Source organism: Ambystoma mexicanum, chromosome 12 (genome assembly GCF_040938575.1).
Source record: "Ambystoma mexicanum isolate Mex_15411 chromosome 12, UKY_AmexF1_1, whole genome shotgun sequence".
Classification (NCBI taxonomy): Eukaryota; Metazoa; Chordata; class Amphibia; order Caudata; family Ambystomatidae; genus Ambystoma; species Ambystoma mexicanum.
The window spans coordinates 129,570,234-129,596,858 of record NC_090936.1 but is presented as its reverse complement, the minus strand read 5'-3'; the positions used below and the strand labels follow the sequence as shown (position 1 = coordinate 129,596,858).

At 46.2% G+C, this 26,625-nt stretch overlaps 1 protein-coding gene across 11 annotated transcripts in view; it reads right to left on the bottom strand.

The window, feature by feature from the left end:
• Positions 1 to 17,465: 17,465 nt before the first annotated feature.
• PRR5 (proline rich 5) overlaps positions 17,466 to 26,625 on the bottom strand; it is an 817,096-nt gene continuing 807,936 nt past the window's right edge. For all 11 annotated transcript variants that reach the window (XM_069628149.1, XM_069628148.1, XM_069628151.1 and 8 more), the window contains one exon: positions 17,466 to 18,821. In XM_069628149.1, coding sequence (XP_069484250.1) covers positions 18,259 to 18,821 — 563 coding nt within the window. In that variant the 3' untranslated portion in view covers positions 17,466 to 18,258. The remainder of the gene's footprint in view (positions 18,822 to 26,625) is intronic.

Genomic DNA, 26,625 nt, shown 5'->3' with positions numbered 1-26,625 from the left:
TCCATTTTACAAAAGAGGAACTAAGCCCAGGATGGTAGAAGACAAACAGGCCAGGATTCATATACAGACACAAAGACAGACAAAAGAGCGGAATCGAAACTCAGTAAGAAGCAGCTCATGCCTGGAAAATCGAGGTCAACTCCAGGAAGGGAGGAGAGCGGCAACTCCGAAGAAACGAAACTTAAGAGCATAGCAGCCAGCCAGTGAAGGTCGAGATAAGGAGGCCCAGCCAGGTGGCAAGGCTAAAGAAAGAATCAAATACACAAATAGAGGCAGAATGAACCAGATTCACGTTGAACTGACACGTGACCAGCCAAGCACAAAGAGGTACCCACGTCTGATGTCATCCAAACCCAGAGGATGCCATAACTTCTCCTGATAAGAAGCTACAGTTTCGAGGTCATCCTCTGCCAGCTAATTGACACGTAGCCCTAAAGTGCTGATCGATGGAAGGGAGGCAGGGTGAATCTTGGGGCACACCGCATCTGGGTGTCCATTCTGCAAGCTGCTAATTAAAGTGGAGATTTATGCCTAGGGGTGTAACCAACCCAATCACAATGGACCAAATAATCTAGAGTCCTATAGCTAGTAGAACCAATGAGACGTCGTACTTTTAGTGACGTCTATCACGTGTGATGTAGCGGGATGGGCATACACGCCCACCCGATAAGAGTTATCCAATCCTCACACTCTGTTACCATATACAGATATAGCACCTATACTTAAGTTAACTTTTCCGACCAATAGAATTGCATGACAAACTCTGAGTGTAACACATCAACGATGACGCAAATCTGCTATAACTATTGCTGTCTGATTGAAGAATTTGGAAGTTGAAACGAGACGGGCGATCGCATCACTGTTGATTTCCATTTGTTTCCCCGTTTTTTGTACTTGTCATTAAACGGACTTCCCTTTGCCAATCCATTGACTTGTCCTTATTGATTGGTGTTGGAGTAAGCGAATCCTGCACCCCATCCTCCTCAAGGTGCAGCTATCTAGTTTTAAGGTACTTGAGCGTGAGCTCTTATCCCATGGGCCCGTCAGAGGTCGCTCTGCCTCCTGTACAAGGGTAGATACATACAAACCATTCATAGTATAGGCAAAGGAAATGACTGTAGTCAAATGGTGGGAGATTTTTGGAAGGTCGTCTCTTAATAGCCTTAATAAGTAATGCTTCTATAAGTAGAGCAAGCAATTATGTAGAACAAGGCGTTTCACAGCATGAATCCCATTCCTACTCTACATAGATCTCTCTTCTCTGCAGGAGCCTCCCTCTGGAATGGCTTCCCTGCCCCTCTCAAACTTGAGCAGGACCACACGAGGTTCCAGAAGCAGCTCAAGAACTTTCTCTTCGCTTCTGCTTTCTCTCTCTCTCTCTCTCTCTCTCCCCGTCTGCTATGCTGACTGGTTGCCTGGCTACCCTCTGAACCTATCGGGCGCCAGGCTCCTCCACGACCAGCAGCCCCTGCACTGCCTCCTGGCCTACCTTGCACTGAGGGGCCGTATCTGTAACCCTACAGTCCCCTGCCTCCTTGCACTTACCCATAGCTGCCTGCCCTGTCTGCACTTACTTACAGCACTCCTGCCCTGATTGCACTTCCCCTCCCTCTCTTGGCACTTCTCTCCTTCCTCACTCCACTGCACTTGCACGACCTGAATGACACAAGGCCTAGTAACATTGTTTGTTGTGTCCCCCTCTGTCTTTCCTAACATGTCTTGTCGCCCTTAGAAACACTTTTGTACAGGCACGTTTTAAATGACTCATATCATATCATGGGTATGATTTCCTGCCATCCCTTGAAGAATTTCACCATCACCCTGACAACACTCCCGAAAAGAGAAGATTCAACATCGCCTGACCAGGTCCACTTTGGCAGCTATGTTTGAGGCAGACAGTGCTCCCATTAGCCACTAGCAGTAATTATTTCTCTGCCAAATGACTTGAATATAGGCTTCCTTGGCCAGTGTTGATCAGCCCTCAATCCAGCCGTCTTCCTAAAGGCCACAACATTGCCCTGATGATGCTTCTAAGCTGAGCAGTAGATTCAACCTCAAGAGACTTGGTTCACACAGAAGCCCATATTTGTGGCAGGCAACGCTAGGTCACAATTGGCCAATTTACATATTCCCATCCTCCATGTGTCATGCTGCCTGCTGTCATCAGCAAAGGATGTCTATGCAGAGGGCATCAACCATTTTGACCTGTTCAGGCTTGCAAAGGCCTAAGCCCCACCACCAGTCCCACTGGCTTTCCTGCACGCCATCCTTTGCTCTTCCTCCACAACATAGGGTTGGCCGCACACCAATATTAGCAGTCATCCCACTGTGAGCCACCTGACTTATTACACCAGACTTATTACATTACATCCAGGATGATGGGCACTACTGGTTTTATTGTATACAATGTTTATATTGGTCGCTACAAGCTTTATTGCATAACATATTTCTAATGGTTGCTATAAGCCTCATTGCATAACATGTTTTGTTGGTCACTAATAGCCTTATTGCATAAAAGTGCTTCTGCACTTGTTGCATGCAGTTTGCTCTGTTGGTCGCTAATGGCGTCATTACGTAAAATTTTTCTGTTGCTCGCTACCAGCCTTGTTGCATGTAATTGTTTTTTTCTGTTGATTGCTGCAAGCCTTACTGCATGAAGTGGAACGACTACCACAACTCCCACTGTGTTGCCCACTTACCTGACAAAATTAGCTTCACCTCCCTCTGCTTCGTCAGACTCACCCTCTACCCTTCTACCAACTATCCTCTTGCTCCCTTGCATCCCCATATTCTTGCCACTCCTACTTCTCCAATACCTCTTCCTCCTCTGGCGTCCATAGTGAACCCTACTGGGCCTCCGAAATGCCAAATCCCTCTAAAAATACTTTATTACTGAACATTTTGGTTCTCACCACCTCAAAATCTCTATGATGGCTGTTACAGAAACCTGGATACACCTCATAGCACTATTGTTATGGCTGTCCTTCACACTGACTTGGATACCTTCTCCCACTCCTCTTGGATAACTGAAAAGGTAGTAGTGTTGACATCATAATGATCTTCATTGACACCCCCTTTGGCCTCTCTCCCCAGCTGCGCCGATTCTACCTCTTCCTTCCCACATATGTTTGTCCAACTTCTTGCATGCATCCCGCTCATTCTCCTGCTCATTGACAGCACCCTCAATACTTTTCTCTGTGATCTCAGCCTATTACTAGAATCTCTCCCAGTTGATGTCCTGCATTTATCCTGGGCAACCTCAACTTCCATAAAATAGCCAAACCCATGGACCCATGAAAGGGGGGGGGAGAGACTCCTCCTAACCTGGGGTAGGGAACCTTCCAGGGAGAATGCTAGAGCCAGTCCTACCCCAGAGGAGAGGGAGTTGGGAGGTCCAGTCTTTAAACCCCATCGGACCCATGAATGCGAGGAGTGATACCACTTTCAATCACCCAGATCCATGCACCCTCCATTCTGGAACACGTCGTAGGCTTCCTTTCAGAACTACCCAGACCCCAATACCTTGCCAGGGTGAACAGGCACAGCAGGCCACAGAATTAAATCAACAACATCCCGGTGAGCACCAGCAACCTGGTGCCTGTCAAGAGAAGGAAGGAGCAACTACTGCAGCGAGGAAGCAGTGAGATGCTGCATCAATTTCCAGCAAGGTCCATCACAAAGATGGCTGCATTTGCAGCAGAGCAAAAGGTGGCAACACTAAAAAGAGTATGTGTCTTTGCACTGGAAAGACCCACCTCTGGGGGAAAAAGCCAGATCGTGATTGGGCACAGAGTCAGCTGGAGCGAATAGCCAATGGGACGGGGAGAAACATGAAAGACACGGAAGACACAGGCATACAAAGTATGTCCAGACCACAGAGTGTATGGCATGTTTGGATGAGGTCAGGTCGCATGCAGGTGGACCAAGAGATCAGAAGGAGAATGGAAGGTGAATTAGAGTATTGAGAAATCAGTGGAACAATGGGATAGGTGTGCTGGTGAGGTGTTGTGTGAGAGGGAGAGAGAGAGAGAATGATATCCTGTGTAAAAGTGCTTCTGTGATTGGGAAAGTGTATTGGGAAGTGAATGGTAGTGAAAGGAGGGGCGAGTATACGCGTGGTGTAAAGAGGTCATGGAAAGGTGAGAGAGTGAAAGAGTAAATGTGACAGGGAATGGAGAGAGAATGGAGATGTGAGTAGAGTAGTGAAAGTTAAGGAATAAAGAATGTAAGGGTTGAGAGTAGGAGGAGGAAAGAGAAAGTAGGTGCTAGACAAAATTGGAAGAGGAGAGTGTGAAGACCAGAGGGATAGGAGTTGCGGGAGGTGGGAGGGCAGAGTGAGGAGAGTGGAGAAAAGGAAGAGAGGGAACAGGAGCTGAGTGTGACAGAGGAGGGAAAATAGGAGAGGAATATCAGAGGTAGTAGAATGTGAGAGAAGGTGGGGAGAACAGGATGGGAGTGCCATGGCGCTGCCTTTCTTGCGGTGCCACACTTACCTTTCCAGGAGGACCCACTGGCATCCTGGGATCTCAACCCAAGGGGGTCATCATGGCACGGTCCTTCTTCGCCGGCCCCTTCTAATGGCGGCTGCCGTCTTGCAGAGGCTGGTTTCTACACATGCATGGTTCACAGAGTTTGTTGTGGTTACTACATGTTACCCAACGAGGCCATGGTGCCTCGATCTTGCACAAAGGTACAAAAGGGAAACTGACGCTGCCATTTGTGCGTCACAACTTTCATTGACTTGAGGATTGATGCTGCCCTTTTCAAATCCTTGTGCCAGACTCTGCTTCCCCTTGGTTAGCCCTTTGCTAATTTGCCTGCATTCTTCTCTTGTCTCTCTTCCTTGAGGGCACTGTCTTTATCTCTTTCTCCCTTTCCTTGGACCTGCTGCTCTGTTCTGGGTCCTGTCTCCCTGCCTTTCCTTCTTTCTTGTTCTGGATACCTTTTTTCCTTCCTCTTCTTGGTGCCCACGTCAGTGTGTGCACTGTCCTGACACCACGTTAATATGCGGGTGGTCCTTTCTGTGGTGTGGGGAGAGGGCTACCAGTCTCTGGCTTAGTTACAGTTTCTCGGACTAGGCCTTGGGGGGGGGCGCAATCTTCCTTCCCATACTATCTCAGGGCCAGATTGAACACCAGCTCCAGGAGGAACCTGGATCGATGAAAGCCGTAAGCCACAGGTACACGGGAGACCCTGGGGGCACATCTTGACAGATTGCAACACCTTACCAAACCATTGGAGCCATACATGGAAGCCCTGCAAGAACTCAGTAATGAACTGCAGGCTGTACATGTTGAAGTCACCACCCCGAGTGCTGAGAATGCCCAACTGAAGGACGCCCTCAATAACACCACTTGAGCAGCCCTCATCAAGTTGCTAGTTGGACAGACCAGTAAAGTGAAGTACGATGTAGATCCCAGAAAGCTTACAGAGTTTTGTTACCATTGCACAATTCAGTTCATGCTTGCCCAACCCATTTCTCTACTGACAAAGCCAAGACTGGATACATCATAAGTTGTCTGGCCGGCAATGCCCTAGCATGGGCAGCAGTGGAGTTACTTTGCTGAAAATGTTTGGGGGGACATGAAAACTGAAGAAAAGGTGCCCCAGCCAAACGAATAGGGAAATAATGGTGTGCCATGAAAGATGGGGGGGGACAAACACCCCCGTCCCCCCCTAAAATTATGCCCATGATGGGCAGTTCATTACGTATCTCCCATAGTCCACTATTGGATGATTTTGCGGGTTTCGAGAAGGCATTTTTGGATGTATTCAAAACACCTAACAAAACTGCTTCAGCTCTAAACCAGTTGCTAGAATTACGGCAAGGGACCCAGGACTTGGTCGCATATATTGGCCATTTTAAGCAGGTGGCCACTGACTCACTATGGCCTGCGGTAACACAGCTTACCCTGTTCCGTAAAGGGTTTCAGGATGAATACAACGACGAGCTGGTGCATGTTCCTGAAGAGATGACTTTACAGAGCTTTCTTGATCAGGTCATCTGGATTGATCACCTCCGCACCGAACAGAGAACAGAACACCGAAGAACGGAACAGAACAGCTCTTGCATGACATTACCGCCTTCATCTATGGGAACTCCAACCGTACCTGGGAAACACTCAACTGAGCCGATACAGATCGGTACCTTGCGAGGTTCGTTGTCCAAGGCTGAGCGTCATCGGCATAGAACCAACCGTCTGTGCCTGTATTGTGAGGCCTCTGGTCATTTCCTCGATACTTGCCCTATACACCCAGTTAAGCCGAAGGAAAACTGACGGACCTACCCTTTGGAGGGAAGCAGAGGGTGGGCCCCATCTTACCACAGCATTATCTTCCTGAAGACTCTGAATGTTTGTTGCCTCCTGCTCTGTTGTTCTGGAGGTCGGTCTGACATGGGGTACCGGACACAGAAAAACTCTAGTCGTTCTGGCTTTGTTGGATTGTGGGGCATCGGGGAACTATATCGACAGATCCTCTGTATGACAGAATAACATAGCCAAGAAATCCAAGGTGCACAGAGCCAATATCCAGGTTATCAATGGTAGGCCTTTGTCTTCTGGACCCATGAAGAACCACACCAGTCCCACAGGTGTCACCATCAGGCAACATACTGAACAGCTTTCATTTGACATCATTGCCTCACCAGTATATCCAGTGGTATTGGGAATACCGTGGCTCATAACACACAACCCAGCAATCAATTGGACTACAAGAGTTATGATGTTCTCCTCCGACTACTGCACTATAAATTGTTTCCCCATGCTTTGTCAGATGTCAGTGCAAACTCCTAGAATACAGGGGGATAACACATCTTTGGTTCAACAAATATCCTGTTTATCATTGGCTACAGAATACTACCAGTACCAGGAAATATTTCAGGAACCCGCAAGGACATACCATCTAATCAGAGTTTCGATTGCAAAATCATTCTGGTTCCCGACTCATCATTACCCAACAGCTGCATTTATTCCCTCAGAGTGGCCGAGAATGCAGAATTGAAAATAGATCTAGCAGACTGCTTGGAACATGGATATATCACACAATTCAAATCCCATTAGGGTCTCCTTTGTTCTTTGTCCTTAAAAAGGAAGCGACCCTACGACCGTGTATTGATGATCACCTTCTGAATTAAATTACGTTAAAAGATCGCTACCTTCTGCCTTTGATTACGGACATACTGGAGTTGTTGTGAGAAGCCAAGATATTTACCAAGCTCGATCTACGTGCGCAATACCATTTCGTCTGAATTCGCCTGGGCCCTGAGTTGAGGACCGCATTTAAAACACTGTTCAGGAATTAGGAATATAAAGTCATGCCTTTTGGACTGTGCAATTTCCCAGTGGTATTGCAGTGGCTAAAGGACTCCATGTTCTTTGATCTCATTGGATGTTCTATGTTGGTGTATCTGGACGACATCCTTATTTTTTCACCCAGCCAAGAAGCACATGTTGCCCATGTCTGGGAGGTTCTACACCAGCTACAGCAGAACAATTTATTTGCAAAATTGGAAGAATGCCAATTCCATGTAAGCCGAATGGAGTTCCTGGGTTATGTGACCAGTCCAGAGGGGGCACATATGGATCAAAAGAAGGTACATCCAATATTGCATTGGAAACCACCACATGATCTGAAATCCCTGCAGCGCTTTGTAGGTTTTGCAAATGACTACAGGTACTTCATCTCAGACTTTGCCCAAATTATTCAGGATCTCCCTTGTTTGTTGAGTACCGAACGACCCTTCCAATGGACAGAGAAGGAAAGCTGTGCTTTCCATGCCCTACAGGTGGCATTCACTACAGCCCCGGTATTACAGCATCCTGATGACACCCTATTGATTGCTGTGGAACCCGATGCATCAGATCAAGCTTTGGCTACAGTCCTACTCCCGGCAAATCCTCAGCCTCATACTGAATTGCCAGTGGTCTACTTTCGGTAGAAGGTGTCAGCCAGTGAACAGAACTACTATATAATTGAAAAGGAACTGCTAGCCATCAATGCTGCCTTCAAGGAATAGCATGAACATCTGCTAGGGGGTCCTTTCAAGGTGCAAGTCAGGACTGCCCACTTGAACCTGCAGTTTCTCTGCACCCAGCAATTTAGGAACAGCAGGCAGGCACAGTGGGTATTCTTTTTCCTTCAATATAATTTCTTTGTTACCTAAATCTCGGGATTGCAGAACAAAAGGGCTGATGCCTTGTCCTGTTCCTTACAGGATGCTAAGGGGAGAGAGTCCCTGGGGTTTGTGCTGTCCCCTGTGAAACACGTCCTTGCTGCTGTACAGCCTTTGTTAGATCAAGCTGGACACGCTACTGCGCAAGATCTTCAGATTACAGACCTTTGCACCAAGGCGACCTGCATGCAGGATGGATTGCTGTTCCATAAAGAATGGCTATATGTCCCAACCCCTGTTTTGCAGCAATTAGTGCTGACTCAAATGCATGATTCCAGACTGACAGGATAGAAGGAAATGGGCCAGTTTTGCTGTCTCGAGTACGAAGTAGCTAATAATTGTGATTCCCGCATCTGCTGTGGTCGTTTCTACTTCTTGGTCTCCTAGAAGGGCCATGCTGCATGTGAAAACTCTTGGGAACCTGCTTCTGGTGTTCATGCCCCCCGCTTGAAGCGTAATTTCTTCCTGCTTCCTGGTGCTCCTTCTGGTCCTTGGGGGCAGCATTTCATGGTGCAGCTGTTCTTGCGGCACCACGCTTACCTTTCCTGGAGGGCCCGCTGGTTTTTGGGGGATTGCATCCTACGGGTGCCATCATGCCACGGTCCTCCTCACCGGTCCATACTCATGGGGTCTGCCATCTTGCAGAGCGTGTGCATGCATGGTGGACCAGTGGCCGGTTTCTTCATATGTGCAGTTCACACGGCTTGTTGTGGTTGCTACGGGTTACCCAACAAGGCCATGGTGCCTCAATCTCGCATGAAGGTACATAAGAGGAACTGACGCTGCCATCTGTGCATCACAACTTTTCTTGCCTTGAGGAATGATGCTGACCTTTTGGAATCCTTGTGCCAGTCTTTGCTTCCCCCTGGTTAGCCCTTTGCTAATTTGCCACCATTATTCCCAAGTCTCTATTCCTTGAGGGCACTCTCTCTCTCTCTCTCTCTCGCTCTTCCTTTCCTTGGACCTACTACTCTGTTCTGGGTCCGGTCTCCCTGCCTTTCCTTCTTTCTTGTTCTGGCTACCTTTTTTTCCTTCCTCTGCTTGGGCGCCCATGTCAGTGTTTACAATTTCCTGACACCACGTTAATACATGGGGGGTCCTTTCTGTGGTGTTGGGAGAGGGCTCCCAGGTCTCTGGCTGAGTTACAGTTTCTCAGACTAGTGGCTGGGCACTATCATCCTTCCCATAACATCTCCGGACTGGATTGGACACCAGCCCCGGGAGGAACCTGGATTGATGAAAGCCGAATACCCGGGTGGCACATCTTGACAGGGACGAAGACCAGAGAGTAAGCAGGAGAAGGCAAAGAAAATAGAACATGGTGATGGAAGATCAGGTAGATGATTGAATGGGAGCAACTGAGGAAATAACAGCACCATCCCGTTGTGAGGACCATACTTGGAGAACTATATGTGAGTAGGGTACCCCTTAGGAAGTCTCCGAGGAAGTTAGGTAGGGAAGGCCTCAGCATTTGGGGGCTCTAATGGTTATACTAGGATTTACCAATCTCTAGGGTTCAAATTAACCTTGGCTATCAAGAAAGTCTGGGCTGTAGTGGATGGAGCCCCAGCGAGGCTAAGGAACCGACTACAATATCACTTTAGACACATTTCCCCACAACCTAGAACACCTCAACATAGCAGACCAAAAACCTTGAAACACATCTCGGATTTTGAGTTTCTTAAGGCCATCTGTGACACCTGCCTACCCATACCCATGGTAACATCTTTGATCTCATATTTCTTTTCTCCACTTTCAACTCTGCTCTCTATTGACCGCTCTCCCTAAAATATATCACGTATGCACTGTAGCATCTTGTTCCCTCTCCATCATCTATCACCAAAAAGGAAATGTAAGCCAGACTCAATGTCTCCTCCTATTTTGGCCAAGGCAATGCCTCCCTCCAGGTTCTATGTCTTCCACTTGCGCACTCCATAGAACCTGCCTTCATTGAGTTCACTACTGCATTGGCTACCTCCTTCGACTGTTATTATCCATTTTGCTCTTTCAACTCCTCTCTCCCATGCCCTCAGTCAAGGAAAGTGTCCAGCCATCTGACAGCTAAAGATAACTATGTGAATGTACTTATGCCACTGGACCCTTCTCGTTTTTCTGCCTACAAAGGTACTTTAGTTGCCTTTGTTACTACTATTGTGAAATCCATCAACTACGCTGGATTCTCTCTCCATTCATACCCACCCGAACAAGTGATGACCTTCCAGGTCATGGTTACTCATTATGTGCCCCAAGGTCTTTTGAACTTCAACTTCCATGATCTCGAGCCAGCATAGTCAGTGGTGTAAGAGTATGGCAGTTGTAGCCCAAACATCTACAGGGTTACATAATAAGTAACAATATTACAGGCCATGCATCCCCCCTTAGTTCTACTCCTGCTCTTTCTGCTGATGACTTTGCCTCTTACTTCTCTAAAATCACTAACGTATGTGCCACACTGTCTACCCACCTTTCACTGCCTTAATCTTTCTATCCCCCAAAACCCACACCATTTCTTCAGTATTCCACTTCTCTCCCACTACCATGTCCATCCACTCCTGAGCCAACCCATCTTGTGAGCCCATTGACCTGTTTGCATCCCATATGATGAAAGAGCGTGCACCTCTGAACTCTCCTCTCTTTATATTCTCTCTCTCGCAATAGGTACATTGCTGGCCTGTTACAAAATAGCCACAGCAAACCCACATTAATGAAACCGATGGCTACCCCAAAAATCCCTCTACAGACCTTTCTACTCTCTTGCCCCACCACTCCAAATTCAATGACAGCATTGTCTTTATCCTCATCATCAATTACATCAATGTACATGCACTCGGCTGAAACCCTCCAATATGGATTTCAAATCAAGCACTAGACCGAACCGGCTCACTCACATCTCCAACTTTCTAACCTATGTCCATCACCACCATTTCTCCTACAGCCTCATTCTACTTGATCTCTGCGCAGCTTCTGGTGGTGTGAATCACGTGCCTGTACTTCAAACTATTTCCTCCCTGGTCTTCATGGACAAACCACAATTGGGTAGAATCCTTTCTCCATGACTGCCCCCTTTTCATCTACTCCATGTGTAATCCAGTTGGTATCCTTCAAGGATCAGGTTTGGCCAACGCTTCTTCTACACCTTCTCCCTGTGTAAGCGCATCTCAAATTTCTGCTTTCACAACCACTTCTTTGCCTCCAATGCTTACCACACCCTTTCTTCACCCAGCTCCTCTATCTGATATTCTCAATCCATCACTCATTGCTCCCAACCCTAGGATCCCCATTGAATACAACCTTAAACTTTCAGCTCATCTCGTCCACTGGCACTGCAGCCAGGATCTACCTTCCTAACATAATACACTTTTCCCCTACCACAAGCACTACTCTGAAAAAAGGTCTGTGCTCCACCCCGTTAGTCAGCAAAGTGGGCTACTGCTGGAGCCTACCATGTGGGTCTTCCCCTCTCCACCTAAACTCCCTTATGAAAGTTCGAAATGTTGCTACTAGCACCTTTTAGTACTTACCTAGACCCTCCCCCATCTCTTCCTGCGACCCACACGCTGGATGGTTCTGTAATACAAAATTTCTCCTCCTTTAAGTTCCTACTCCTCGTCTTTCAATCTGTTCATGGTCTAGTCCCACCGTACCTTGCTGACTGCACCTTATTCTACTTTTCATCTCAGCCTCTCCGATCTTCATCTTCCAACAAACTATCTGTCTCCCAATGCTTGTGCCTCCTCGGATCCTTCTCTTTGCTCGTCACCTTGACCCCCACTGGACAGTTCTCTCATGGAAATAAGGGCTGACCTATCTGTGGAATTGTTTAAAGTCTACTTGCAAGCGGATGAAGGGCCATCTCGGACCCTTAGGTGTCCCTCCGCAGCTGACCACACAGCCTGCCTTTCTCCCTAATTTCACACATGTATGTAAACACGCATATCGTACCTATTTAAATATTGGCCCAGGCCTTTGTTGTCTATTCTATTTATTTTTTGACCCATTTCCATTTGTCCTCAGTTCATGCTCCTTTATGTTTCCCTCCACTACGTTCTCTACTCTCATCTTGACAGCCATTGTAAACTATAAATGTTCTCTCCTCCAGGACTATCTCTGCAATATGTAATGTACCCAAGGACTATCTCTGCAATATGTAATGTACCCTCTGAAAGTCATATTTAAGCAATATGCCCCGAGTGGTGGGGGCATTACCGACTCCTTTAATGCCCCTGCCGCGAGGGGCATATAGCTATTAGTACCCCGGCCCGCGAGATCTGCGTGACTGGGGCACTAAACGCATTTCTTTGTCCCGAAACACACACACAAAAAATATATATATGTATATATATCTGAATCCCCGGCGGGGACCAAGGCGGCCTTCAGCCATGTGGAGGCTCGGAGCGGGGATGGCCCCGCTTCGAGCCTCCTCATTGGCTGAGGGGCTGCAACGCCCCCCCGCCAGTGACAAAGGCACGGAATCCAGGGATTCCTGGCCAGGTAATGCCCCGGCGAGGGCCAATCAGAATGGTCCTTTCATTCAAATTACAACCGGACTATTAAATAAATATTATAGAAAATACCATTATCATGAAGGCCCGGAGCTGAAGAGCGAACCTCAGCTGAGGGAAACTGAACTGCAGAAGATCCTGTGCTAAGGCATGAGGCAACATAATTATGGCTACAACCAGCCCTACAGATAAGAGGCATAACATCCACTTTTGCTCCCTAAAAATAGGAAAGTATTACAATAAAATCTAGAGTGAAGTCCCAACAACAATGGGGAAATACAGATATTTTGTAGCATGCTCCCTGCTTCCACCCACAGAGCTTCACAGATGTGTTTGGATCAGTGCTACCAGCATGAATTACTGGGTGCAAAGAAATATGGATTACAATAGGATTTCTGTGTTAGAGTTACACAAGTTGATACCTTCTATTGGACTAACTTATAAATCTATGCAGAGATAGAACAAAACATTAACTTACAAAGTCCCACAAACGTCTTCTTCAGATGTTGCAGAGTGAAATGATTTGTACAATTTTTAATGATTTGTGTTAGAGTTCAAATATATGTTGGTTCAACTACAAAACACCCCAATCAGCAATGAAAATTACTTCAATACTCTCCTAAAAATAATTGTGCTCCCAACTTTATGAAAGAGGTTGTACAATGCCCCCCTTTTCAAAATATTGGGTGAAGAGGGGCGAATACAAGGTAAGTTCAGGAATAAGTAACTTTGAGTTACCAAAGGAGAGAGTCAGAGACAGCAACAGCCAAAGGCTTGCGAGATAGTGGGTATGAGCCCTGCCAAAACTCCGAAACAGTGGCAGGCAGGAAGCAGCCCTTTGCAATGACAACTGCTCAAATTAAAAATGCTGTACCTTTCCTTTGCAGACAAAGCTATTGTTATCAGAAGGGGGAATGATATTTACAGGGACGTCATTTCACCAAAATGCCAGGGGTCGCGGAAGTGACATCACACGACCCCAGACCCCCTGATGACATCAAAGGAAGTGATGTCATTTGACCCCACCCCGAAGAGATATCACGGGAAGCGATGGAACACAACCTTTTACCTGTTGACAAAACAGGAAGTGGCATCACATAGCATTGTACACTACGAAAAATATGGTTACGACATCACTATAATGTGATGTACATTTCATACAAGAATGGATCGCCATATGTATCGTTAAGATCAGTGTGTATAGGCCCATATTACAAAATTACTGTGAATGCAAGCAGACGTCCATGACCAAATGAGAACGATGTGTTGTTATATAGCAATTACGCTTAAGCGCTTTATCTAGAAAAAATATACACCCCTTATCACCCATCCTGTGTTGGTACTCATTTATAGACCTCAGAAGGATGAAAGGATGAGTTGAGGCGTTTAAGAACAGACTAAATCATTGATTTACCCCCTGAAGTGTGCCTTAAATAAACCTTTCATGAGTTTTTATTTTTTGTATTTTTTTTAAGGGGCCTCAACAAGAAAGCCAGCCACTCCAGAAGTAAAGAACCACATGGTGCCGGCCACATCCCAGGAGCTTGCATTACAAAAAAACAACAAAAAAACTTTCCCTCCTCTTTTTAAGAGGTCGCAAGGGAGACCTCTGGCGACCCCTAAATGACGTCCCTGGATATTTACACCTCCCTGTAAAATGTCAACGTGTTGATCATACTGTTTACTCAAGTGGGCTGCTTAACAAGTGAATACAGCTAATAATCATTAAAGGATCCCGTGTTCCTTTTGCTAACTTTGCATTCCAACCTCATTTATAACGTAAACCATGTTTTTCAACTGCAAACCAGCAGCTGATTTCTGTACTTACTTTATGTGCAAATGGAGCCTTTATTTACATCATGAAAAGCTAACTGTATCGAACCAGGACTAAGAGGTGATGCTGTAACACCCCTATAGCCCAGAAGAGACATACAATACATCTTCAGTTTGCCCATATCGAGTGCAAGGGGCTCATCCAGTCCTGGAAATGGGGCCACCATAGCATTGCATTCTGGTAAAACTACCAGCAACATACACAAATGGCAAAGATCCTTCAGCTGAACAAAAACATCCCATAATAATCAGACATTGAACATTTTATTCCTACACATTTCTTTGATAAAAGGAATGCAGAACTTTCAGTGGGTTATTCCTTGGTTTAACTTTCCTTATATGAGACTAGTAGGAATTTGGCGCCGGCGGGCTGAAAAGCAGAGAACATTTTGGGGGGGACCCTAAAATGGTTGAATTGAATTATGCCCTCCAACACCCACTTACCCCTACTCTCCATTTCTGTGGAGCATCGTCTTTCCTGTGATGTCACTTCCTGCTCAGTCAAATGTTGCACCTTCAAACAGAAACTCTAGAAGCTACACCCAGGCATGGGTTAAATATTGCCACAGAGTATATATTGATGCACAACTAAAGCGGCATTGGGGGAATGTCTAGTCTGAAACCTGCAAACTGTGCAACCAGAAATCATGCACACAAAGCCAAGCTCCACCACTGGACTAGACTGTGTGCACCCTAGTTAGAAAACACGACACTCATTTAGTGCCCTCCACAGGCTGAATTGACCCTTAACTTGCCCATTGCCCTGTCACGGACTACATTCAGGCAGGCGCAATGGTTCTCTCCCATCCAAAGAGCGAAGTAAGTGGTATTACTTTAATGATTGTTGGGTGATTGGGCTTGCTTGAGCCATTATCAGCGACTCTGTTAAGGGTCTGCCGACTCTGTTAAGGGTCTGCCGGAAAGATTAATCCTGCAATGTGGTTTCCCATTACATTATCTTGGCCACAGTGTGCGCTCTAGGACTCACCTGGCACCTCACAAATTCTTGTAATTGTAAAAGTGGACATTCTCCTGCACAGTTAAACATGCTGCCATTTAGAGTGATGATAACGTGGCTCTTTATGTAGTTCTTATGCCAGGTCCCTATCACTTCTAATCACTGTTATACACAGTGTCACTACTATCACTCATTCGTGGTACTCAATGTATTGATCCCAGGAGGGTGAAGGTCTCAGTCGGCTAGAATGGGGTGTCACACCAATGTTGTACTGCATCTTTATGTTTCCAAGGAGAAACCTAGCTATGCACATGGGCTATATGCCTAGCCCAGGGGTGGACTGGCCTATAAGGAACTCTGCAGATTTCCCGCTAGCCCCCTGCACCCTGGGGCTCGATTGTGTGGTAGCCTATTTTATTTCCAATTTTCTTTCCTAGGAAAAGGCTTTGGCTTGCAGAAAATGTGTAATATGGGGCCACTTTGAGCATTACTTTCATGACCTCTTTTGGTTTCCAGTCCACCCCTGGCCTAACCTAGTAAGTACCTCAGATTTCCGCAAGAACTGCCTATGGAACCTGTGCCTTTGATCCACTTACTTTACTCATTGGGTGGTAAAATGCACCATGTGGACCCTACTGTTCCAAACTCTTTTCCGGAGAGAGGACTTGGAGAGCGGGATTAAGATGGAGTGCAAGAAAGGGATTGCGTTAAGCCCGGCCTGCCTCAAAGTTGACCATCAATCATTGCACTTACAGTGATTCTACACAGCCACGGTTGGCAGTGTTTCGCCACTTTACGTTCTCAGCCAATCTCTTGAGCAAGGGTAATCGTTGGTGCTAATTAAAAGAAAAGTGGAACATCTTTTGCCTCCTGGCTTCGAAACCTGAGAAAGAACTGGCTGCAGAGATCCATGTGGACCCTGTAGGCCATATGTCTATTTTCTGGTGAGGTACCATCTGATTTTACTTGCTATGCTGTAATTACCTGCCTTTGCCTCAAGCAGCTGCCTTGTTTGATTCCCACTGCAAATGAGGTGGAAATACTAACCTTCTATGCTTCACTTTTGTCCCTCAATTTTTCCCAGGTTGGGTGGGAGCAGGGAGACAGCAGATCTACATCAAGGGTTACCAAGCCAGAGCTGCCAAACTGATGCAAACCCATAGGTTTTTAAGCTAGGCACAAATGTTGGTAGGCATGTGGGCACTTGGAGGGGCACAGTACATTGACTGATCACTGATGACACCACTTGTGACCCTGTTTTAAAACAATCCTTTAGCCCTCCCACTCCTGAAAGTGTGAGGCCATCGTCTACCCCGGCTGTTTCATTTACAAAGGAATTACAATGAGACATTCTCACCTACTCTTCACCTTTCAGGAGTAAGTTAAAACCTACCCACAATAACTTATTTGTTACTCCTCTTCCATGAGCTCCATCTCTTAATTGTGGGGCTGGTCTACATCTCTCTGTAGACTGGATTGGACCAAAATACATTGGGGGGGGGGGGAGGGTCACGTGCTAATTCAGAGATTACGATGATTGCTATCAGTGTTTTTAACATATAATGACCTCAGAAAGTATAGATCTTTGATGAACAGACCACGTACACCCCTTTAGAGGAGTCAATAAAACAAACATCTCTCGATCCAAATACTTGAAAATAAACTACAACTATCACTTTCATCAATTTTCAGTAACGAGGGCTACTTTCCAAAACCCTATTTAGAAATATCTCTAAGACTATCCAGATGCAGCCATCATCTTTGGTAGAAATGCTTTTTGAGGGGTAATACAGCTTCCTTCCGACAAACGTTCAAAGGAGGCCTGCTTCGTGAGCTCAGTGGGCAGAAAACTGGCTCTCTGCAGTCATGAAACCAGGATTTTAACCAGCAGAATTCAAGCTACACCGATAAAACCTGCAACGTAGAACCAAAGACGGATGGCGATGAACGACTGCACACAGCAGTGGCGAAGCTTCACATCACAACTCTCTGAAGCAGGTCACAGTTTATTTGCGCTCTTTAATGTGATGAGGCATTGCATAAGAGGCATTTCAGGAAAGAGAACAAGGAGTGGCTATACAAACATTGTGTTCTCCTACACTGATGCCAAGGAATTCAAGGAAGGAATACAAGTCGATGTATTACTCCAGGAAGGAGTTTTCTTCAAAAGATAGTCGTCGTTGTTACATTAACCTGCCACAAAATAAAAACACATTTTAATAAAACACAGGGATGAAAGCAGCCATTCAGTGTGGCTGTTTGAACAGAACTGTAATTGAAGCGATACTGCTAACAGTTCCCATCCCCCTCTGCTGGAGATCAGCCATTAAGAGCAGTTTGTATGTATATGCTCAAAGACCCTCTGCTGGAGACCAGCCATTAAGAGCAGTTTGTAGGTATATGCTCAAAGACCCTCTGCTGGAGACCAGCCATTAAGAGCAGTTTGTAGGTATATGCTCAAAGACCCTCTGCTGGAGACCAGCCATTAAGAGCAGTTTGTAGGTATATGCTCAAAGACCCTCTGCTGGAGACCAGCCATTAAGAGCAGTTTGTAGGTATATGCTCAAAGACCCTCTGCTGGGGACCAGCCATTAAGAGCAGTTTGTAGGTATATGCTCAAAGACCCTCTGCTGGAGACCAGCCATTAAGAGCAGTTTTTAGGTATATGCTCAAAGACCCTCTGCTGGAGATCAGATCAGCCATTAAGAGCAGTTTATTGGTATATGCTCAAAGACCCGAACCTTAAAAACTGACTATCAACAAAGATACCCCATCATGATCATAATTCTTCTTTAAACAATGCTCTGTCTGTTCACATCCCGGTTGTACTCTGTGGAGCTTGAGCAGTTTCTCCCAAAATCAATAAAGATTCCTTCTGAATCAGAGTCAATGGACTCCAGGATCTGGTCCACTATGGTTTCAGGGCTGGAGGAAGGGGCAGGAATCTGTGTGGAGTCTGTGGAGAGCGTGAATGCACTTTTGCTTTCCTCCCGGGTGCCTTGTGTGTGGTACAGTCCTTGCGGTGGCTCGGCTGCTTTTAATATGCTGTAACATTGTGCTGAACCTGTTGGGGGCTTGTCCTGCTCGGCTGGGGGCGGGCCTTTGGGAGCAGTCACAGAGACCTTGGAGCCGGAGTCCATGATGGTCGTCAAGTTGGAGTACTTGTGCGTGTCGATGAAGGACGTCATTTCAGACACAGAGTGCCTCCTGATCCCAGTGCCGTTCGACGACACACTCTCCGCTTCATATTCGGCCACAGGTGTCAGCAGGGGGTTATTGTAGCTTTTGGATCGCACAACCGGGTTCTTGGTGACAATTTCCCCAGACTTCGGACAGCGTCTAAAAAATCGTTTTTCTGCAATATAAAAACAACAAGCGTTTAGTCTTAATCTGATAAAGTTTGTTTTCTACATAGAAATTCTGAGAACCATGGGGCCGAAACATGTCAGAGGTTGCTTTTGGTCCAAGGCAGACGGCAGAGACCCAGGTCTATAGGACGGCCCTTTTTGGAGTTGGGCCAAGCCTGGCTGAATGTAGTCTGAAAAACAATGCCTTCCCAGCGCCATGTTAGTGGTATTGATTTATTTGTAAAGCTTCCATTCATCACTTGTTAGTGTCTTGTTTGAGAATACAATGCTTGACATTGATCATTTTCAAAGATAGAATGCAGAGAAACTAACACACAACCCACACGTGATTCATCCAGTCTCCAATCCACTTAAGGAACAAAGGAATACTCTGCTTGTCAAAATAAATGCTGTCGACCTCATTGCAAGTCTGGTGGTAATTTGGCAGTAAATCCTCTGGTTTACCACCAAACTGGATTACTGTTCCTGCCACTTGGTTCTGTGGAGATACCACAGGATTATAAATGGTGGTGGGGCAGTTTAGTTCCCCATTTTTGAAGTCAATAGGACTCGATGGTGATTTCTGGCAGATTTTCCCTCATCTATAACACAAAGGGAGGATGAGGGATAATATTATACTGCTACACCAATAGAGTACCCCCCAAAAAATAGATATAAACTATAAAAATTAAACAACAAGTACTGGTGTGCAGTTATTGAGCTGCAGGGGGAAAACACCTACTTTCCAATTAGCTGAGGACAACAGATATAGCCCACGGTCCAACTAAGTGCTGTGTGTTGAACAAGTTACTAACAAAGAGAAATTCAACCAATTGTTATTCCACACAGACGATAGAAAAATATACAATTTTATTCATAAACATCATATGTATCTCAATGATGAAGAACAGAAAATAACTTAATATGTAATGCAATTTCTGTTGATTTAACACATATTCACAAGCAAAAAAGAATACAACAGGGAAAGGAAACCCAAATCAAGAGGGTTTTCGTACTTAAAACCTACAATCAAGCTACTCGGTTAACCAAGGATCTCAATTGTTAAACGAAGTGTAAAAAAATCTCAACTATCCATTCATTTATCATACCACACCATTCCCATTCAACCCAACATGTTTCATTCCTCACACACTTCTCATACCATAAAATAAAGGGACATTCTTCAGGGGTGCTGTTTTGCCTGTAAATAGTTAATAATGCTTCAAATAACACACCAAAAAACCCAGAGGGTATTTGATTGGGGACTCTTCTAAGTGAGTCAATTCGCTGTTCATACACAGCAACAGGCCACTGCTTCCTACTGCGATTACCCTTTTTGTTGAGTCAAATATGGAAAGGCGTGTTCCCACCGGTAAACAAGATCTCTATGGAGACCGTACAGTGGAGTTATGGTCCTCAACTGTGAACCTTGCGTTAGCTGCTCACAAAGAATCACCAGTCCGGCGTCTAGGGCTGAAGCAAGTCATGCCCCAGAGACTAATCACTTTGTTGTCTTTCAACTGGATTCTAGATGTACACAGCGCTCCAGCCACGTTAGCGTTCTTTAATCTAGTAGCGAAAAATATATCGTCTACAGGGCTGTATTATTCCTACATCGAAATTTAATGGGAAAATGGTGCTCACCGCTTGCCGTCAACTCAGCGTTCTATCATGCGATACACTGGCGCTTGCACTCATCCAGTTCGGTCGCCGTCAGTAAACAGCTATCATTCAGCAGTCTGCAGATTTTCCCTCATGCCAACCTTGTAATGAGACACATTTGTCAGCCATTGACCTTTTCAAAGCACATGATTTTGCCCATTTCTGGGCGTTTGCACGTAAAAGAAACAGAGTCCGACCATCGGTGGCTGATGGAGAGAGAGTGGGAGATGAAGGAACAAACAATGGTTGCAAGGACTTCCGTGAAACCCAGACACCATGAGTATTCGGATTTAAAAAGCTTGTTGGGCAGGAATCCAATGCAGGATGGACAATTCAGAAATGCGGTCCACCTCTAGGAAGTTCTGTATCTGTACCCTACCTCTTGGTGTTCAGGTGGGGGGAATAGCAGGCCATTAATCTGTCTTATTTATTGTGTTCACATGGGACTACTCTGGAAACTATCCCTCACTTTCTGGTTCTTTGTCCTAATTATAATGTTCTAAGATCGATGGGATAGAAACCACTGCTTGCGGAGGCAGGTAAAAGACTCCTCCAAGAAGCCCTTGGGTGGGCTGGTAGCACGGCTAGTCAAGAAATGGCGTTTGCTTTTGGCCAGTTCTTATGGCAAGCATGGGCAATTAGGAGCTGATGGGCATATCCTAGGATACTTAACTGGAGCACGCTTTGCTCCAGATTACCCTTTAAAAAATATTATTAATTACATTTTTCTTTAATACTGGAGAGTGGGGAAATTTGGCATATACACTGGATATTTTATGTAATTTTAATCATCTTTGAGGAATTGACTGTTGGTTTGTGCTCGTTTCTTACATTAATTGGAATTCTTGGAAATTGTGTTTTATTGTTGGTCATAGCACAAGATGACATCCAAATAATTCTATACTTGAGTTCATGTTCACCGTTTCTCCGCTCTTTCCCTTCCGTCTCCCGGCTCGTCCTGTCCTCCTCTGTACGTACTCTACAACTTTCTCTAAATTACTCCGTTGCTTCCAACTAGCTTTGCACTACTTATATCTCATAGATCCATAAATACATGCATGCACACATCCATACATGTCAAAGAATTACAACACAGTGAGACACACCCTAATGAGCCACTCGGCTTTGACTATATAATGGCCACCTCTTCGCTTCAGAAGGAGCCCCCAAAAGTAGAAGGAAGTGTATTTCCGCTTCTTCCACCTGCAGCACAAGTGCAGGATTAGCCGCAAGAAAGAGACCTCCTCCACTGGCCCCTCAGAGCTAGTCTCACTCACAGTCACTGTTACCCTTTCATAAAGAACACCTGCTAATTTTGGGGGAACTTCCCCCCCCCAATGTGGTTGTCCCGGGAACTTTAAAGTACTAGAAAAGATAACCACTTTTTCTGGTTTCAGAAGCCACCCTAATCATGCATGCAAACCAACCTGGCCTCTGCCATAGGCATGGCAGAGAGATGACCATGGGCATTTTCTGGGATCAATAGCCTGGTTCACACTATCTGACCATACTCATTCTTTTAGAACGCTCTTGGCCTTGCAACACCATGCCATGCCTCACACGCATTGGGAGGATAGGCAAATCCACTGGTCCCAAACGGGGCCCAAACCTTGAAAGATCGCTTCTCAGACACACAGAAAAGTGACACTGAACTCTGTTTGTATGAGCCAGTACCCGTTATCGAAGTCATTACGGACTCCTTTTCTATGCACATGCTCAGCTCTACCAAAACATTTGCTTTCACTCAAGTCCTTCTTTGACATCTGCCAATGCCTAGATGTAACCAATGAATGGCTTGGCACCAGCACCCACTGTCACACTACCTTCCTTTTCTACCACCTGTGACACATACAGGGAATTCACCCCCTCTCAGCCAGGGGGAGCCACACCCTTTGAGAAGAGGGCCGTGAACATGCTAAACCTACTCCTTAGGGGACAGGGCAAGCAGGATCCCACTGGGGGTCACCCCTTCACCCCCCTTAGAGGACAAGAAATCCCTAGAGTTCGATGTCAGTTACCCACCCAACCCCCCACCCCCCTTGTATTAAGATCCCAATATCTTTGTTGACTATATGGGAGTAAAAATGTGTGATCACTTGAAACTTCCTGTACAAATGGCTGGTATGATGTCTGGCCCTCTGTGTAGTTTGCCCTCGCCTGAAACAAGGGAACTGTGGATAGTCCCACCCCCTAACCAAGGGAAGATAAAGAGACAATCACAGCTCGGCAGGGAGAAGCATAACCCACAGAGCTGCTGAGAGGCATAGACCGCCTTCTGGGAGGTGTGGCGTGAGTATGCAACCATACACGCAGCGTGGCAGACCTGGCTGTGGCCGAGCCTGTGGAATGCCCAGAGTCCCTGCTGGGCTAGGAGCCGGGAGCGCCCAGCCTCATAGGACATTGCAGAGAGAACACTGCTGAAGGAGCGGACAACCAGAGAGCTGAAGAGCTGGCACCAGAGTCCCACCGGAAGCCAGCATGAAGAGAGGGCAGGTTCTGCCCAACATTGAACATCAAGAAGAAGCCAAGGAAGCAGTGCCCAGTCATCCAGTCACCTGCCAACACTCCAGAGGAACGCTGCCTAGGGTTCAGAGGTACTCAAGTAGACCTCAAGGCTGGGTGAAAGAAACCGGACCCCAAAGGTGGGGTAAAGGAAACCAGACCCTAATGCAGGATGAAAGAAACATGACCCCAAACCGGTGGCAGGAGAAATGAGACTGCAAGGCGAGGTGAAAGAAACCAGAGACTGCAAGGCGAGGTGAAAGAAACCAGAGCCCACGGCAGGGTGAGAATATCCAGGGCCCAAGGTGGGCTGAGAGGGTGAGCGAAACCAGGACCCACCTGGGGCGAGAGAGACAAGATCCCAAGGCAGGGTGAGAGAAACAAGGCCCCAAGGGAGACCGGGGGGGGGGTGAGAAGACCGAGACCCCAAGACAGGATAAAGACAAGGAACTAGGAACTATCCAGGTGGAGAGAGCACCAGGAATGTGCTTGGTAAGAAACCAAAAGAGACCATGTATTGACATGAGTCAGGAGTCCCCAAGTGGGAAAGAGGATGAGGGACATTTAGTGTATATGTTTGAACTATGCCAAGGAGAGAAAAGATTACAGAGACAATAAGTGGACTTGCTTGGACTGTGCTTTGAGGCAGGAGCTATTGATACAGGTAAATTAGGTGGTGGTCAGAAACCAGCTCCCTTTCCTTTGCTTGGGCAAGGGCCCTAAATGTACCTTATTAAATGCATCATTTTATGTTGTAGTGGTAGAGACAGAACTCAGGTTAGAATAGGATTCTGGGCAGAGGACCTTTTCTGGTTTTGTACGACCTGCTGACAAGCACCCTTTATTGTTTTCCTTTATAGAATAGGTCAGTGATTTTAAGACCTAGGGATGGCTTAGCGTTTATGATTTATTATAAAGAAACACATTCAGACAACATGCCACCCTGGCCGTCTCATGATTCTGATCTACCACACACCCAATCACCACGTCCTATGTATTAAAAATCTGGGCATTTGTCTTGAGAGTGACCTAAACATGGCCATGCAAATAAGGGATGGGACGAAGGAAGCCTTCTGTCAGATTTGGTAACTCGGGATAATCTCCCCCATAAAGTTCCAGAGCTGAGTGCATCATTCTTGATGGCCACCTGACTACATTGCCACAGCCTTCAAAAATTACCGTGGACTGGGAAATACACCAGGAGAGGGCGGTGTGAGAAACCAGAAATGAGAGGCGGGCACAAAGTTGTAATGTTTGCAACATTAGACATTTTATTAACATAGAAGGGTTTGGATAAAGGCATTTCTATCCCTATCCTAGGAGTTTCCCTGCCTAGGAAATCAAAACTAAAGATCAGTCTGTGTCTTTGTGTCCAAAACGAATCTGACCCTAACACTAAAAAGGAACAACAAAAGGTGCAAGGCAAATGTCTCTGCTTTAGATTTCAGCAAAACCTAAGTATGTATATCCACCAAAACAATCCTTGCAGCCACGGGATTATTTACTTCCCTGGAACTGTCTCAGGTGGAATATGTTTTAGATTTGAAGACATGTCTCTTTCACATAACACTTTAAGGATGATGAAAAATGTCTTTTCCAAGTAATTATGTTTTAAAGGATGGCAAAAGTGTCTCTTCTACAGAGTAACTTCTGAAAGATGGTCTCCTGGTATTCTCTCCAGCCAGGTACCTTTTTTGCAATGTTTTTCCTTTCACATACTGTAGATTGATTACCTGGTGTACTACCCTGCCAGGAATCCCCCTCTGGGTTTTGCAGATCTCCCTGGTACACTCTCCTGCCAGGTATATTTCCCCCAAAGGTTCACTGTCTGATGTACTTCTTTCACCAGGTCTTCTTATAACCTTTACCGTTTATACTTTATTAGCGCCAGGTATTACTTGTTCCAACTTCCCCCATATTGACATTGAAAATATGGAGACTTTAAGATTTGTTTGTTAACTAATGAGACTTGTGTAAATTCTGTCTTTTCATTTTAATTGGTTGATATTCAGACCAAGTTTCCAATTGTTTGTATGCCCATCGGTATGCCCCAGGGCTCCCATTACTTATGGGCAGACTCACTGGTGTTTGCTGCCATTTCTGACCCATGGCAAATGGCTGCGGTGAAGTCCTTGCTTTGGGAAAGGGTTTCCTGCTCTGCAGACCCTTTTGCAGTTCTCCCGCCGGCTTCTCATTCACACACCTGTTGAACTGCTGCTCTTTGATGGGACCATATCCCCGGCAGCTTCTTCGCAGCTGCCGTATCCTCAGCAGTCCTCCTGAAGCACCCGCTGTACTTCTCCCGGTCTCTCGCCTTTTCAGTAGGAAGAGTCTGCCTCGTTCAACACAGTCCGCTCTTGTGTGTCTGCCTTTGATTCTGCTTCCCGCTTTGTCTGCTCTGCATCTCTCGTCCCCAGCTTCACTTTAAACTTGAAGAGGCACGCCATTTTTAAATGTCCCGCACAGCTGATTTCCGTCACAATAACTAGTCTGCACGTTTAGCTTGGTGTTTCTTTTAATCCACATTAACTCCTTCTTCCTCTTCCTTGTCTCACTACTTGAGGCTTTGTGGGAGTTGGAGTCCATAGAATTATTGTGCTTTTTAAAGTTGTATTGCTTTGGATCTTTGTTTAAATCAAAACCATCAGAAACCGGAGATGTTAAGCAAGCATTATGTGGAATGGTATTTTGCTCAGAGTGACAATTTGCCATCAGTACTTTAGAGGTTAGAGTTTCAGAAGAGGGAAGATAAAATGTGTCTATTCTAGAGGAGTCACCTCTTCCCGACAGTCATCTCCTCTCACATGAGCCTCTCTCATACCACCCGCAGGGTCAGGAAGCTGCTGCCGTCCGCTGGCCATGTGGGAGGAGATCATCACCAGGGAATCAGTGATGACTCCACAGGATTCATCACAGTGGCCGTGATGGGAGACACGGACTGTGCCACAGTAGCCTAGCCACATATAGTATTCTCTTGCGCTGTGCTCCAGTGCCTCCTGCCCTCTAGCAACGACTGAACCAGCGAAAGCGCAAGAAGAAAGCACTGAGTCCTGGTATATGGTTCAATTACATTTTCAGATTCATTCAGATGACCTCAGGGTTACAGGTGCTCACAGGTTACAAACAGGAGATTTCAGAGTGACTGGCTTCTCAGGGTATACCGAGTCTCAGAACGGACAGGGTCTCTGGGTGCGTGAGGCTTCAGGATGTACGTAGAGTGTGCTGGCTAGGGTATGCTGGCTTAGTCCAGGTTGCTGGGCTTCTCAGGGGTTGTTGGGTTTACAGGGTGTACGAGGTCCGAACGGGTTACTCAGGGTGTTAAGCTAGTTCGGGAGCTTGGGATCTCAGGGTCGGGCACTGGGTCTCAGGGTTTCATTGGAGCGTTGAGGCAGAGGTGTTCGGTGAAGAAAGAGAGGGTAGAGAGAGAGAGGGTGAAGAGAGAGAGAGGGGGATAGAGAGTGAGTGAGGTTGGAGAGAGAGAGAGAAAGATGAAATGGGACAAAGTTCCAGTAGAGCTTCACCTCAGCAGCATGACCCAGCAGTCTCTCCATGACCATGAGCTGAGGGGCACTATTTATCTCCCTTTCCGCTCTGACCCACTACTGGTAGTACGTTTCCATATGGGCTGTTGCCTTGGGAATGGTAATT